The sequence below is a fragment of the Blennius ocellaris genome (genome assembly GCF_963422515.1).
Source record: "Blennius ocellaris genome assembly, chromosome: 22".
NCBI classification, from domain to species: Eukaryota; Metazoa; Chordata; class Actinopteri; order Blenniiformes; family Blenniidae; genus Blennius; species Blennius ocellaris.
Genome location: NC_137671.1, coordinates 1,529,916 through 1,546,223, shown reverse-complemented (window position 1 = coordinate 1,546,223; position 16,308 = coordinate 1,529,916). Strand labels below are relative to the sequence as shown.

Sequence of the window (16,308 nt, the reverse complement as noted above, 5' to 3'; positions counted from 1 at the left end):
AACCTTCCCCGTTAACACATTTTTTTTCTGAACCTCTCAAGCCGAAGCAAAATTTCTCCAGTTGGAGATGAAATAGCTTCTTTAATTCAGTGTGACACCCCCCCCCACACTCCAGAAGCATCAGGCGTCTTGCCAACAAAGTTGAAAAGGCATTAAGCTGTCCACCCCCAGCAGGAAACGTTGAACTCTCAACATTGACCCTCACCTGCAAATATCTGAAGAAAATAAAGAAGCTGGCAAATTGTATTTATCAGAAAAAGTTCAAAGGAAGGAATTTTGTTCTGAATAATGAGGTGATTGCGATTTACCATCCCTCGTCCTGCGTTGAAGGAGCAAGAAATGCGAGACGCTTTTAAGACTGAACCGACTCATCTTCTAGGAGATCAAAGTGAAATTGTCAGCAAACGTTAATAGAATTACGAAGGATGGGGTTGTTAACTGCCAGCAGGGGGAGGTGATGTACAGCTGCCAGTGACTTTCATCAGCAGAGGGCTTCTCCTCCTCCTGGCCCGCCCATGCAGGCCCGCCATTGTCGGAGCGGGACTGTATCCACAAAGAAAGACAGAATTAGTCTCTAGTAGAAAACTTCGTGTCGACGTTAAAAATGAAGATTGAGACAAACGCCGAGCGAACTCAGACGTTGGGGAAGTAAATATGAAACCTCGCTGACTCGGTTCTCGTTACCGTGTTCTTCCTGTTGCAACCGCGACTGAAACCCGGGACCTTTTCGTCAGTTCTGCACCACTGCAGTGTAGCTTAGATACTACTGAAACCGCTTGCTTACTTGCTCACGTGTCTCACACAACCTGACGGAGGGAGAAAACCTTGTTGTGACGATCTGACCGTAGCAGAGTTTCCTCGCATTTTAATTTGCGGGTATTTTCCTTGTGAACTCTCAGTTCTCCTGTTCCTTGTCGAACGGCCTCTCCTGCTGCACCGACCGTCTCTTACCTTCACATTCTGACAATAATCTTCACAGACGTTGTCAAGACAGATTATACCTACGACCACGATCAGCGTCGCCGTTTTCCTAATCAAAGGAAAATATGAAAGTCTGATGAGAGTATAATGAATGCCCGCTTGTACATGTCTGGCCGTGTTCAGCGAGGCCTGGAGGCGGGGTCAGAGGTCGCCGTCCGTCCACACTGAAATGTGTGGTTTATTGTTTGGATAGCGGCGGAATGAGCTTCTGCTGATTGAGCTCTTTCTCTGTCTCAGTCGTCAGACTGCTGCTCTGCTATCGGGAAAACCTGTGTTCACCTGTGTGTGTGTGTGTGTGTGTGTGTGTGTGTGTGTGTGTGTGTGTGTGTGTGTGTGTGTGTGTGTGTGTGTGTGTGTGTGTGTGTGTGTGTGTGTGTGTGTGTGTGTGTGTGTGTGTGTGTGTGTGTGTGTGTGTGTGTGTGTGTGTTCAGTTGGACGTGATCATCGCCGACCTGGACGGCGGCACGGTGACCATCCCGGAGTGTGTCCACATCTCCCCGCTGCCCGAGCCGCTCCTCCAGCAGACCCAGACCGCTCTCTCCATGGTAGGTGTCACGCCCCCCCCCCCCGATGGATGCTTTGAAGTCACATGTCCTACCGGGCAGTAACTCCCCCGCCAGCCGTTTATGGCTCCGTGTGCCAGGAAGCTTTTGGAGAAGCACTGCTTCCTCGTCCCGGGGCCTTTGCAATCCGCCTTTTTCAGATCGATTATGACACTTTATTCAGTTTGAATGAGACTGATGCTCGTTAATGCACCAGCGTGTTTATTATCTACCGCAGCGGTCCCCAACCCCCGGGCCGCCCAAGAAATAATTCATTATTTCCGTTGTATTTATTATCCGAGTCTGAACAAGCTTTTATTTTGAAAAATGACCGGATTCTCCCGGTTACATCTCGGTCACTTGAGCGCCAAACGTTTAACCCACAAGCTAGCAAAATGAGGGAAAAAACAGACGTCTTTGGAAAGTTTCTTTTGGAAGGGGAAAAGGGTGAAGAGACAGAAGAAGAGCCGGCAACTTCCAAGAAAAAGAAAGTTTTTAACAGACAGTACCAGGAGTTCTACTTGAAGTATGGATTGATGGCGACAGGTGATTCCCACAGACCAAGCCCGCTAACGGCTAACGGCTAACGAGGCAATGAAGCCTTCGAAACTGCTTCGCCACTTGGAGACCAAGCACCCTGGATTAAAAAAACAAGCCCCCGGAGTATTTTTTTATTATTTATTTTATTATAATATATATTTCTTTATTATTTATTATCACGTTTATTATATTCGGAATATAAACAATCTACGAACCCCCCGGTCCGTTGTCAAGCATTGACCGGTCCGCGGTGATCAAAAGGTCGGGGACCACCGATCTACTGGATTCACTGGGGATTAACAGGCGGCCTGTCGTTTTGTAATCCACCACTTTGCCCGGCAGAAGCTGATTTCACAAACATTTCAAAGCTCGACCTCGTGCCCACTAACTTTAGACTTCTTCTGTCTATTTCCTTTTCTCTTTTCTTTTTTTAACCCCGTTTGAAGAGAATCTCTGGTGCTTGTAGTAACGGGGACGGGAAGCAACCAGGTTGTTCTTTTGTTTTATTTGTTTTCTTTTTAAGTGACTTGACTTCTGTGTCAGTGACTTCCAGCCTGCAGCCGACTGGGCAGAGACTGGGAACATCACACGTGGCTTGGTTCCGTTGGACGTTTGCCAAGAAACGAGGTTGCGTGTCGCAGTGCCGGTTTGCCGAAGGTGTGTCTCCGCAGCGTGGCGAGGCACACCCAGCTTTGGCCGGCAGAGAGGAACTGTTGCAGGAACTGTATGACTGGATTTTCTGTAAACGGTGAATCCCAGTTATGCGCTGTTAACTGGGTGTTTGGTTCCCAGTGGGATCTTCCCCTCGCTTCCTGCTGCCCACGTGCTGCACGGTCGTAAACCACCGCTCCTCATTCACTCATGCTTCTTTTATAGGATTGTACAGCGACCATAAAATACTAAAGTGAAGCGTTTTATTGTTTTGCTGCGTGGACGTTGCAAAAGTGTTTTGATTTTGATTTAAGACTCAAACAGGGAGAACCAATGAAATGACTGGCGGGTTTTCCAGCATGACGACGAGCAGAATCGTTGAATTCAAACTCTCAAGCCAGGAATTTATTCCTTAATGTCACATAATCCCAATAATAAGCTCATCGGTTTGTCAAGGATTACGTGTTTTCATCACCGCGTCGTCTTTCATTGCAGCCGTCATCGTCGTCACTTTTTCTGGTTGAAACTAAACAGAAGTGGATTGATACAGATCTACAATAGTAGAACAGTCTTTGCTTATAACGATGTATCTTGTTATTTTTATTATTTTATTGATTTAGTCTTTATTTAGCCAGGAGAACCACGTTGAGATCAGTAGCCTCTTTTACAAGTGAGTCCTGGAGGAAACCCCCCACACGACCCACTGCGCCACCATGCGGCCAAATAATATACCGTATTTGACCATACGTGACCACTAGGTGTCACTGTATGGCAATAGAATGCTGCTAAAGAAAAAAACAACTCCATTACTACTGTATTTGACACAAGGTGCAAGCTTTCACATGTTTATTTATTTTCTAAGTTTAGTTTATTTTGGACATGTGGGTACATACAAACAAGGGGAAGCTAACACAAACAAACAACAAACATGACGGCAAAACAAACTAAGCAAAAACAAAAAGTGACAGATAACTCATAAAGGAAGAAGCAGAGCTTATTTAGTCCAACCCCTTAGTCACATCAGTCATTTGTTACCTTTGTGTTTTATATAAAAATATATATATACATATACATTTAGCATCAAGTGTATGTCTATTTTCTTTACAAGAACAAAGACAAAACAAGTCCACAACAACCGCAAACCATCAATAGAAATATAGATAAATAATGCTGACTCCTAGAAAGACTAAAAGTCTTCAGTGTCGTGCGAAACCTTCCGTGTTTTAACTTTAAATCTCCTCTCTGGTTTTAAACCCCGTCTCTGGTAAAGAGACTTCCAATTTATCTTATCAGTTATAACACCAAGACATGTATTTTCATGAACTCTCTCTCTCTCTCTCTCTCCCCACCGTTGACCTGTGATTGTGCATGTACACCGCTGACACCATCGCCAAATACCATGAATTTAGTTTAATGATCATTTATTTATGTTAAAAGAACTCGTTGGTGAAGTGGTGTTTCTCTCCAGTCTTGCACAGCGGTACTACTTCAGCTATTTTCATTTTGTCTGGAAACTTACCGGTTTGAAATGATAAATTGCACATGAATGTTAGTGGCTCAGATTTCCCCTCAATGACCATTCTAACAGTTTTCATGTCTATTTCCTTATAATGGGTAGAGATTTTTCCATTTAGTTTTATTGACAATATCTGTTAGTTCCTTTTCCTCGTTTTTCCAGGAAGGACTGAGCTCTTTCTCAGATCATCAGACTGGAGAAACGTCTGCTGGCAAAACGACTGAGCACAAACATCGTAAACCTAAAGTAATCGTGACCATCTGGAGTATCCTCATTACTCTCTGAGCTGTGATGGAAGCAGCGCTGCGATGCTGAGTCAGCGCTTGTGTCCGCTCACGTTCCTGCGTGTTTGCGAGTCACGACCCAAACACAGTGATTCACTCTCGATTGTGCTTCATAAAAGAGTGATTGCTCTGTGGCAACAGGTTGATGGACTCGCTGCACACTACAGAATTTAGTCACTTCCTTGTTTATTCAGGGTGCTGATGATCGTTCCCTGAACAACTCGACCTCCAACCTCCTGTTTATTTCCCATAATGCCACTGGACAAGACTCAAGGACCTTCCGTGTGTCTTTGGTGTGTGATCGGTGAGGCATTTTGAAACTCTTGTCCAGGGGCGTCAAACTGGTTTCAGTTGAGGAACCACATCAACCTGATCTGACCTCTGGAGGCCCAACAAGTCAAACATCACATGTTAAACTGCAGATACGGACAAATGTTAAAGTCTTTCCTTCTTTTGATCCTTTTGTACCTGCGAGAATTTGCCAGTCTATTCTGAAATATACACATTAAAGGAAATCAGATATTATATTTGCAAAAAAAACAACCTTCAGTCACCTTTATCTGGATCTCGCATTTTTATTCAGGATTAAAACAATTTGTCATCATCTGGAAATTGTTTTGAGTTTACGTGTCTAAAGTCTCATTTCACATAAATTGGACACCTTTATTGTGAAAGGCGTTGCGTCATGTGACCTCCACTGATGCATTCATTAATTCTGACCAAGGGCGGCTTTCAATGTCATTTTTGCCAATCCAGTGTTTTTACATCAGCCTCTGTCAGTTTTCATATTTATACTTTAAATATTGCACATTTTGAGCGAGCGCACAGCAGAACTTGAGCGGAGGTGGAGAGATTTGAGCGAGAGAGAGAGAGGTTGAGCGCAGAGGAAGAATCTGAGCGCAGAAATGATTTTTGAGCGAACATTCTCAAGTTTTTCTTTGCGCAATTTAAGTATTTCCTCAAAATGCTTTTAGTGTTGCTTGCACAATTAATTTGTTTGCGCTCAAATTTTCCCATCGCTCGCTCAGAATTTTGGCACAAATAGAACCCCGTAGTCCCCCCATTGGTCCCGTTCGTTGTCTCGTCCTCGTCTAATCATCAGGTTGTGTTGTTGCCCTTTGTTTACCTCGGAGTCGTCAAACCCCTGGTGTCTGACTGAGTCCCAGTCCCCCAGTGACACGCTGAACTCCGACCCACTGCCCGAGGCCAGCGGCCGCAAAACAAAACACATCTGAGCAATGGGGGGGGGGGGGGGGGTTTGTGGTGAAATCCAGGGATCCTCCCTCGTGTTGTTGACTTCCTGTCAGCGGCTGCTCGGCGTTGTGACTTCTCACCTGGAGGCTGTTTGTTGGTGGAGATTCACTGGGGGACGGGTCATGAGCTGTAAACATCTGGACCAGGGGTCGCAGCCTTTAACGCCATCTGGCCCCGTTTCCCACTGAACACAACACGTTTTGAGCCTCACCTCATCACTGGGGAGTCAAAGAAGCACGCGTATACTTTTTATTTTTCTTTTACAAGATTTTATTGACACATTTTACAGGTCAGTTTCTTCATTCGTCATTTCACGCAATAAAAACAAACAAGGTACAAGTTTCTGTTTAAAATATCAGATATTCATGATTTAAAACAAGACCTGTTGAGTGAAGTGATGAAACATCAGGCTTCTTTGGCCCTAAAGCTTGTACTTTACACCACACGAGCACGTCACTCTTTTATTTTGACAACACCAACAGGAAGACCGTGGCAGGACGACACACTGAACCCTCTTCACTCCCGGTGGCCAACTTACAACTAATAAACTAATAAACGAGATGAACTAACTAGCTCCAGGAACCGAGCAACAAAAACACAACACAACCATTACCAGTACTATAAACCTAATATACCCCCCCCAATAATTACATTTAAAACACGACAAACACAAACTCCCACAATGCATTGCAGCTATGAGCTCCATGACACGTTATTAAAATGGCGGATATATGCGGGATGTTTTTAGAATTGTGAGTTCACCAGATCGACTTCTCTAGATCAGTGTTTTTCAACCTTTTTGAGCCAAGACACACTTTTTTGTTTGGAAAGATCTGGAGGCACACCTCCACCCGAAAATGTTAAAATGTTAAACTGTGTAGCCTCTATTAACAATATAAAGTCTTTCTCATCAAAGTTTTATCAACAGGAATCCAGTAAATCCAGAAAGCAAGGACTTTTTTTTAACTTTACTCCCTCAGTGTGAAGCCTGGACCTGATGGATGAAGAGCTGAGATCCTGGTTCACATTCTTCCTTTTCAAAAACTTCTCCATCACTGTCACTGACACAGTACTTTGATACAAGATGGTAGCAGGAGGTGGAGATGAACCACACTGACGTCTGTCACTTTACATTTCACCGGCAAAGTTCTGTGCTGCCCTCTAGTGGTGAAGAGTATTGTAGCATCACGGAGTTGGTCGCTGCAGGGCATGATGGGAGTTCAGGTTGTGTGTTGCCGGAGGTTATGGAGGGTTATTGTCGGGGTTGTTGTGTGTGTTGGTTTGTGCTTGTGTTGTGTTTTAGTTCCTCGGTTCAGATAGTAAATTATTTCGTCTAGTTTGGTTTGTTGGATGTTGGTGTGCAACCAAGAGTGAGAAATGTGTTGTGTGGAGTGTCATCCTGTTATGAAGTTCCGGTTGCGTGTGTTCAGGTCAAAATAAAAGCCTCTGGTGATCAGCTGACAGAAAAGAATCTCGACTCGCCACAGTATTTATACATTATTACTCTGCCCACTGCTCTCACAGCTGACAGCGGCTGAGATAGCAAATGTTTTTTTTAGAAAAAATGTAAAGTTGGATAATTTCCCACGGCTCACCTGACTAGATCTCGCGGAAACACCAGTGTGGCGCGGCACCGTGGTTGAAAAACACTGACCTAGAGAATCAACAGATGCCTCCTGGACCATACTAAACGTTTGAGTCGGGAAACGTTTTGCCTCCGGTCACTCACTATTGACTCCTGCAGCCTTGATTTCAGTGTAACCGTCATGCGTTCTTTATTTCCAGGTTTTGGATCCGGAGCTGGAGGTGTCGGATCATGCATTCCCTCCACAGTCCTCCCAACCCTCCGCGCTCAAGATCCAGGTAGGGGAAAGACTCCAACCAAAATCTCTGAGCCTTTTGTGGTTTTAGTGAACGTTTACACCCAAACCGGATGACGAGAGTGAGTGGATGAACTGCAGGTGTGTGAAGAAGAATTAAAAAGTCGACCAAAGTGAACAACTGGCACCAGCTGGAAAGACAAGGGAAGAAATGACACCAAAACCATTCAGATATCTGAACAAATGAGAAATGTATTGGCAAAAGAAGGTTAAGTGTTAGTACCATTTTTTTTTTAAAGGTAATTAGAAAACAAATCTGTGACCAAAAACAACTTTTTACATAAAAACACTTGTTTCTTGAATGATCAAGTTATCTTAATGAAGTTTTCAGTGGAGGCGTATCTCTTCATGCTCTTCAATCTGAAGGTACTTATCGGTTGTGTGGGCGTCGTGTGTGTTTCAGGACAAGGAGATCCGAGGAGTCTTCCTGTGGCTCTTCGCCCGGCTCTTCCAGGGCTACCGCTGGTGTTTACATATCATCCGCATTCACCCAGAGCCTGTCATCCGCTTCCACAAGGTAGAGGAGCCTCGGCGGCGCTCGGCGTCTCAACTCCCCGATCGGGGCTCCAGTTTCAGTTTCATTGACTCGCTCTTCCGCAGGCGGCCTTCCTGGGCCAGCGCGCGCTGTCCGAGGACGACTTCCTCATGAAGGTGCTGGACGGCATGGCGTTCGCCGGCTTCGTGTCGGAGCGGGGTCCTCCGTACAGGTCCACAGACCTCTTTGATGACGTGAGTCGACGCCACGCCTCCTGCAATTGGAGCAGATGGGATAAACTAACTAGCTTCTAACTGGAGCTCCAGTGCGTTTCCCTTATCCGACACAGGATTTGAATGTATTTCTTCTAAAAAAAATCCGAATTTATAACAGAGTTATATTCTGTTATTAAGCTTGTAAAACTGGCTTTGATGCATTTTTTTTTTTTTTTTTTTTCAAACTTTGTGTCGTGATTTTGCTCATTGAGCTTTTTTGGGGTTTATTACAGGAAATTGAGGGAAGAGAACTTCTTAAAAAAAAACGTTTTTCTAGACTATGATGTCATCTGTGGGTGTTTTACTGACATTGGCTTTTTATCTGTCAGAGAAATATAGAAACCTTTAGAACATGTCGAGACCTTGCAGGCCTGTGTTGTGGTATTTGTATAAATGACTGAACTTTCTGGAAGGAACACTGCCCAGTGTGAAGCCACTTCACTTAAAAATGACTTCTCTCGACGTATCAGATGTTCTGTGGGTCATGTTGGGGAACCGTTCCTCTGACTTTTGAACTGAGACTGGTTTCCTCTTCTGGTTTGGACTGCAGCTCGTAGCCAATGAGGTGGAGCGGATCCGGCAGGAGGAGGCGTGTCCACACAAAGTCATGAACCACGTGAAGGAGCTGGCCGAGCAGCTCTTCAAAAACGTACGTCCTCGGATCGTACAGCCGGATGAGACGTGCGTCTCCGTCCTCACCGCCTTGTGTGTCCCCCCCCCCCCCCCCCCCCCCGCAGGAGAACCCGTACCCCGCCGTAGCCATGCACAAGGTGCAGCGGCCGTCGGAAAGCAGCCAGAGCGCCGCGCAGACCCAGGCGTCCTTCCCGGCGCTGGACGAGGTCGCCGTGCAGCTCTTCATCGACCACGCCGCCGCCAAGCTCAAGACGGCGCCTCCTGTGGTGAAGGCCGAGCTGAAGGGCATGGTGCCGTCCGGACCGCCGCTGGGTGAGTGAGTGAGGAGGGCCGAGAGGAGACGGGCGCCACGCCGAACCTGACCGCCGCAAAACGGCGTGAAGGCAAAGCGCTGAAGCCCCACAGCACAAATACAAGGGTGAAGGAGATTCGCCACAAAGGCACGGCGAGATCCTCTTGAGGGGGAGGGTTGGGGTCATGGTAGTCTATCTGTGTGAGTGTGTCCATGTTCATTGGCGGGCCTGATCGCCCAGGGGGAAAAACAGTTTCTCAGCCTGCTGGTGCGGGACTTGATTGACCTGTAGCGTCTCCCAGAGGTCAACAGGTCAATCAGGGGGTGGGCGGGGTGGGCGGGGTGGGCGGTGATGGACCTGATTCTCCTGAGGCAGCAGGATGAGATGTGTTCGAGGGTGGGCAGAGGGCAGCCGATGATTGTTTTTTATGGCAGTAAGTGTAAAACCCTGTTGACGACGACGCTGCTGTGGCGAAACGAGCGTCTCACACGGCCTCCGTCTCCACAGGAGACATCGTGGACAGGAACGGGAACGTGATGGCGAACAGCGCCCGCCGGCTGGAGGTGGTCAGGAACTGCATCACCTACATCTTCGACAACAAGATGCTGGAGGCCAAGAAGGTAAGACGGAAACGTTTGTGTGGTTCCCAAAGGCATCGCGACCCGGGAGGAGTCGACCTGGTCCGGTCACAGTTCTGTCACGTGACCCTCGTCTCCAGTCGTTGTACGGAACCTCCCGGTTTGTCGTTCCAGTTGATGCCGGCGGTCCTGCGGGCGCTGAAAGGACGGGCGGCGCGGGTCTGTCTAACCCAGGAGCTCAACCAGCACGTCCTGCAGAACCGAGCCGTGCTGGACGACCAGCAGTTCGACTACATCGTCCGCATGATGAACTGCACGCTGCAGGTCAGCTCAACAACAACAACAACAACAACACCACCACCACACTCCTGCTCGTGACACTCACGGTGTTCTCTGGCTCTCTGCAGGACTGCTCCCACATGGACGAACACGGGATCGCAGCCGCCCTCCTTCCTCTGGTCACGGCTTTTTGCAGGGTGAGCCAGGAAATACTCCCGATTGCTTTGCCAGCGCCAGCCGGGGCGGGACTTCTTGACGAGGTGCGGTTTGTGTTGACAGAAACTGGGCGCCGGCATCACTCAGTTCGCCTACAGCTGCGTGCAGGAGCACATGGTGTGGACCAACATGCAGTTCTGGGAGGCCATGTTCTACAGCGACGTGCAGAACCACATCCGAGCGCTGTACCTGGAGGCGGAGGACGGCGAGCAGCAGGACAACCCGGTGAGCTCCCGGCCCGGAGGAGGAGGAGACTCTGGCGAGGGTCCGACCACACATGTGACCCCCCCCCCCCCCCCCCCCCCCCTACTGGTTCCCTCTCAGGAGCAGCAGGACGGCTCGGGCGGCGGGCGGGAGGTGGGCGCCCTGGAGCTGGCCTCGGAGCAGAGCCGGCTGTGGCCCACGCTCAGCAAGGAGCTGCAGTCGGAGCGCGTGCAGAAGGAGGAGAGCACCGTGTTCAGCCAGGCCATCCACTACGCCAACCGCATGAGCTACCTGCTGCTGCCGCTCGACACCAGCAAGAACCGGCTGCTCAGGAGCGCCGGCCTCGGAGACGTGGAGAGCGTCAGCAACAGCTACGTCACCAACAGGTGGGCGGAGCCCCGGGGTCGGAGAGGGTCGCCCGTGAACTGCTTCTCTTGCTTCTGGAGATTTGATTCAAAGGAAACTTTAAGACGGCGCTTCGGGAAAAGAGGACAGAATTCCAGAAACTGTACTGAAAGGGTTTAACGCAATTTAAGGTAGTATTTAACTGAATAATCTCTCTTTATAGCCAAATACACTGAGATAAGAGGTTACTCCATGTGGCCCTCAGGGTGTCACTGGGAAAGCCTCCGTCAAATGAAAATTACTCTCACGAGATGATCAGCATTTCCCGCGGCAAATGCATGATCGTGTGAATGCAAACTGTAATGCTTTTTGCTGCCGGCCTGCGGCAGGTAGACTGGAATGCTTTGAAAAAGTGGAAAAAAGTTGAAAAAGTTTCAATAAGTTGAAACAGTTGAAAGGTGTCAAACAGTTGAAAAAGTTTCAAAAAGTTGAACAAGTTTCAAAAAGTTGAATAAGTGTCAAACAGTTGAAAAAGTGTCAGTTGTAAAAGTTTCTAAAAGTTTCAAAGAGTTGCACAAGTTGCTAAAAGTTGAAACAGTTGAACAGTTTAAAAGTCGAATGGTTGAAATCGGTGAAGATTTGAAGAAATTATAGCTCGTTAAAAATGTCTCCATCCGTTAACATTGGAAAAAAGTGGCACAAAAGTTGAAATATTTTTAAAAAGTTGACGAGATTTCAAAAAGCCGGAACGTAGCCGGAAAGTGCCGAAAAAGCTGCACGATTTGTTATTTGAATGGTGACGAACGGGTGAAGATTGCCAGAGTTTTAGCGATTCGAAAAACGTCCAGAATAAACAGAAACAGAATCTCAAGAGTGTGAACGTCTTGCCTTCACACTAATTATTGGCGATGTTACATCTACAACGGTCACATTGCTCAGGTTAGTCACCATTATTACGTTACTCAGCACCTTGACTGGCAGAGCTACAAATCTTTACCCCGTGAAATTGGTGTTTCACACTGTAAAAAGACAGTTCGGGAGAAAGTCTAGTTTGAATTTACTTATTTACTGAACTCCTATTATGATATTCAGACAAAGATGGGAAAGAAAAAGTGTCGTGGAGCAGCGTTAGCTAGTGAGTTGAACGTTCTTGGCTCCTTTTACAATCTCTGGTTGTTGAGTCGATCGTCTCCTGGCCGCCGTGTTGAGTTAACAGCGGCGTGTGTGTGTGTGTGTGTGTGTGTGTGTGTGTGTGTGTGTGTGTGTGTCAGTATTGCGGGCAGCATGGCGGAGAGCTACGACACGGAGAGCGGCTTCGAGGACGCCGAGAGCTCGGACGTGGCCAACTCGGTGGTGCGCTTCATCAACCGCTTCGTGGACAAGGTGTGCAACGAGAGCGGCGTGACCAACGAGCACCTGAAGGCGCTGCACACCATGATCCCAGGTGAGGCTCCTCCTCCTCCTCCTCCTCCTCCTCCTCCTCCTCCTCCTCCTCCTCCTCCTCCTCCTCCGCCGCTCCTCACCCTCGCTCTCGCTCTCCCCAGACATCGTTCAGATGCACATCGAGACCCTGGACGCGGTCCACCGCGAGAGTAAAAGACTTCCTCCCATACAAAAGGTAACCAATTCCTATTTTTACATCCAGCTGGACCACAAAGGCCACGCCGGTAGCCCGCCGGCCCCCCCAACGCCCCCACCCCTCTCCACCAATCCCCTCAGCTCAGGCTCGCGCCGCCACAGCAGGTACGTGGAGGCCGGGGAGAGCAGTGCATGCTGGGTGACGGCTCTCCGGAGCAGCGTGCCTTCAGTGTGGAGGGTGCAGTGTGTCGGGGGGGCGGGGGGGTCACGGCCCCGCGCAAGGGATAGCAAAGACGTAAACGCTTAAAGGAAGTGGGCCTCGGGTGTTTCTCCTCGGCGAGTCTTCAAATCTTCCAACGCACATAAGATGAACTTGTTATCTTCTTTGCGTCCATCAAAGCTGTTCCACGTGATCAAAGCAGTTCCACGTGATCAAAGCAGTTCCACGTGATCAAAGCAGTTCCACATGATCAAAGCAGTTCCACGTGATCAAAGCAGTTCCACGTGATCAACACAGAGACGGTCATTAAGGGTAGAAACCTTTAAATCAGAGCGGCTCCCTGTTAACCAGAGAGAAAGTGACCGACTGTTCTAGATACAGTCTCTAAAAGGACCCCGTGTCTTCAGGAGGCGGTGATTCACAGCCGGGTCTCACCTGCATGACTGTGGACGTCGCAGCTGCGTCTCCTGACGACCTTTAGAGGCTTGATGAGAAACGTGGGAGGAAGTTAAAGGAAGGTGAACCGGCCTGTTGGGGTCGTCAGCATGGCTGTGGAGGCATGAGACTGCTGTTGGAGTGCTGCTTTCCTGTGTGGCTCACACTTTCCCTCTCAAATGTTCAGTTGACTGCAGGACCCTGCAGCTCTACCATTGTGAAGAGATAGTTAGTTAGTTAGCTAGCTAGCTAGTAAGTACTCTGCAGTATGAATTCACTTTATACTAATGATCAGTTTTCTGTGAAATGATCCTCCACAAATGCTTCAGTCTCTTTCCAAAAGTGCTCGTTCTTTGGTCATTTGGCACCAGCATCAGTGAGCCTGGAACAGTTGTTTGTGAAGGAATGAGATGACCAGTGTCCCTGACCGTCCGGCCGTCTCCCCGCTGCAGCCCAAGCTGCTGAGGCCGACGCTGCTGCCCGGCGAGGAGCTGGTGATGGACGGCATGCGGGTCCACCTCATCCCGGACGGCCGCGAGGAGGCCACGGGCCTCATGGGCGGGCCGCCTCTCCTGCCCGCAGAGGGCGCCATCTTCCTCACCACCTACCGCCTCATCTTCAAGGGCACGCCCACCGACCCCCTGGGTGAGAGGTCACTCCTGCAGAGGAAGCTGTGGGGGAGGGGGGGGGGGGGGGGGGGGGGAGTGTCTGTTCTCACGGTGTGTGTCTGTGTTCAGTCGGCGAGCAGATCGTGACTCGCTCCTTCCCCATCGCCTCTCTGACGAAGGAGAAGAGAATCTCTGTCACGCTGACCATGGATCAGTTTGTCCAGGAGGGGCTTCAGCTGCGGTCCTGCACCTTCCAGGTACACACACACACACACACACACACACACACACACACACACACACACACACACACACACACACACACACACACACACACACAGTGGAGATGAAACCTCCTCGATCCTCCCCGCGGCAGTAAGACTTTTTAACTCTTCTCCCTCCGTCAGAGCCTCAATCACCTCCTGGACTAAATTACATTGATACTTATATTATATCATATATTTCATATGGCATGTTGCATGTACATATACATGTATTTTGACATGTGCAAGTATACTATTACCATTGGTATTATTATTATTATTATTATTACTGATATATATATTTTTATTGTTATTTTATTGCTACCATTATTAGTAGTACTATACACGAGCATTATACACTATTACACATTGTTATTATCTGTATTATTGTTATTATTATTATATAATGCCTACTTCTAATGGCTCTGCCACTGCACCTTACTATTTATTTATCTTGCTTTTATCTCCTGCTTATTTCTAAGTGCCCATGTTCCGTTCTGTGTTTTACTTTATGTCTTATACCCAGATATTTTAATATTTTTATTTCTATTCTATTGTATTTTATAATATTCCTATGCACCAGATTGCTGCAACAAGACAATTTCCCTTCAGGGATGAATACAGTAATTATCTATCTATCTATCTCTGTCTCTTTCTGCGTGCAGCTCATGAAAATCGCCTTCGACGAGGAGGTGGCGTCCGACCTGGCCGAGGTGTTCAGGAAGCACATGCACAAGCTGCGCTACCCGCAGCACGTCCAGGGAACCTTCGCCTTCACCGTGGGTCAGTCCGGCAAGCTGGTGGTGGAGCACAAGGTCAAGGACAAGAACCAGTCACTCAAGTGAGGAGGCGTCCCACACCTTTACACCAAACAGACCTCTGACCCCTCCCCCCCCATGACATTCTGTACAATGTATATGTGCGTGGCGTCGTTACGAAAACAAACAGCAGCACCAACTAGTGGCCCCACATGAAAACCACACAATTCCCAGCGTTTTGAAACCGGTCTGTTTCGAGGCAGAAAGAGGAAGTTGACTCTGTGGCGTTCTTCCAGGACGCTTTCCAAACACCTGGTGAAGACGGCCAAGAGGACCATCGGCCGGCAGTACGTGACCAGGAAGAAGTACTCGGCGCCGACGTGGGAGAACCGCGGCAGCTTCCAGTCGGAGCTGGACGAAGACGAGATCTCAGGTTAGCCGTTAGTTCCAGGACGACAAGATGCTGCTTCGCGGTCGCAGTGGAGCCACGAAACTGTTTCCAGTGGTCGGTCGTTTACACCAGTGTTTTTCAAACCACGGTGCCGCGGCACACTGGTGTTTCCGCGAGATCTCGTCAGGTGTGGCGTGGGAAATTATCCAATTTCAAATTTTTTTCTAAAAGCATTTGCTCTCACAGCGACAGTGTGTTGCAGAGTAATCATGTATAAATACTCTTCACCACTAGAGGGCAGCACAGAACTTTGCCGGTGAAATGTAAAGTGACAGACGTCAGTGTGGTTCATCTCCACCTCCTGCTACCATCTTGTATCAAAGTACTGTGTCAGTGACAGTGATGGAGAAGTTTTTGAAAACCAGGATCTCAGCTCTTCATCCATCAGGTCCAGGTTTCACACTGAGGGAGGCACTATTAAAAAAAAAAAGAAATCTGTATTTATTTTCCAAACAAAAAAGTGTGTCTTGGCTCAAAAAGGTTGAAAAACACTGGTTTCCCGGGGAATCAAACGCTGAACTACTTCAGATCAGTCGCTCGGCGCTTTCTGTGTAAATACCTGGTTCCCTGGGTGGCGGTGCGTTCAGGTGCATCGTGGAACTCCGCCCTGCGAGCTGAACCATCGTCGTCCTCAAAACTCAACTTTATTTATAAAGCGCTTTCAGCAGCCGTAGCTGAGACAAAGTGCTGTACATTGAAATAAAAATATAAGAGGCAAAATCAAAACATTTAAAACAATAAAAAAGTTGAAACAATAAAAACAATCAGATAGTAAAATAAACAAAACATAAAAAGTTAAAACAATAAAAAAAAACCAAGGCACTAAAACCAGAGCCAGAGTCTCACGCTGAGGTAAAAGCCAAAGAATAAAAATGGGTTTTAAGACGAGATTTAAAAATGGACAGTGAGGGGGTCCTCAGAGGAAAATGTTCCTCCTCAGAAGCAGCAAATAACCGATAGAATTCTTCATCAACAGAGATAAAAGCCTCAGTGTTGGTGGGTTTTGCTGTAATTGATATCGGCTATTGGCAATCTGCTATGTTTAATTT

General features: G+C 47.9%; 1 protein-coding gene across 1 annotated transcript in view; it reads left to right on the top strand.

The window, feature by feature from the left end:
• The window catches only part of sbf1 (SET binding factor 1), a 51,565-nt gene that overhangs the window by 25,280 nt on the left and 9,977 nt on the right, over nucleotides 1-16,308 (top strand). Inside the window, 17 exon segments of the mRNA XM_080518537.1 lie at nucleotides 1,413-1,526; nucleotides 7,554-7,631; nucleotides 8,052-8,165; nucleotides 8,249-8,377; nucleotides 8,949-9,047; nucleotides 9,136-9,343; nucleotides 9,832-9,944; nucleotides 10,077-10,226; nucleotides 10,310-10,378; nucleotides 10,461-10,622; nucleotides 10,722-10,987; nucleotides 12,218-12,390; nucleotides 12,491-12,564; nucleotides 13,632-13,824; nucleotides 13,917-14,044; nucleotides 14,716-14,891; nucleotides 15,105-15,241. Of these exon segments, the coding sequence (XP_080374663.1) occupies nucleotides 1,413-1,526; nucleotides 7,554-7,631; nucleotides 8,052-8,165; nucleotides 8,249-8,377; nucleotides 8,949-9,047; nucleotides 9,136-9,343; nucleotides 9,832-9,944; nucleotides 10,077-10,226; nucleotides 10,310-10,378; nucleotides 10,461-10,622; nucleotides 10,722-10,987; nucleotides 12,218-12,390; nucleotides 12,491-12,564; nucleotides 13,632-13,824; nucleotides 13,917-14,044; nucleotides 14,716-14,891; nucleotides 15,105-15,241 (2,383 nt within the window).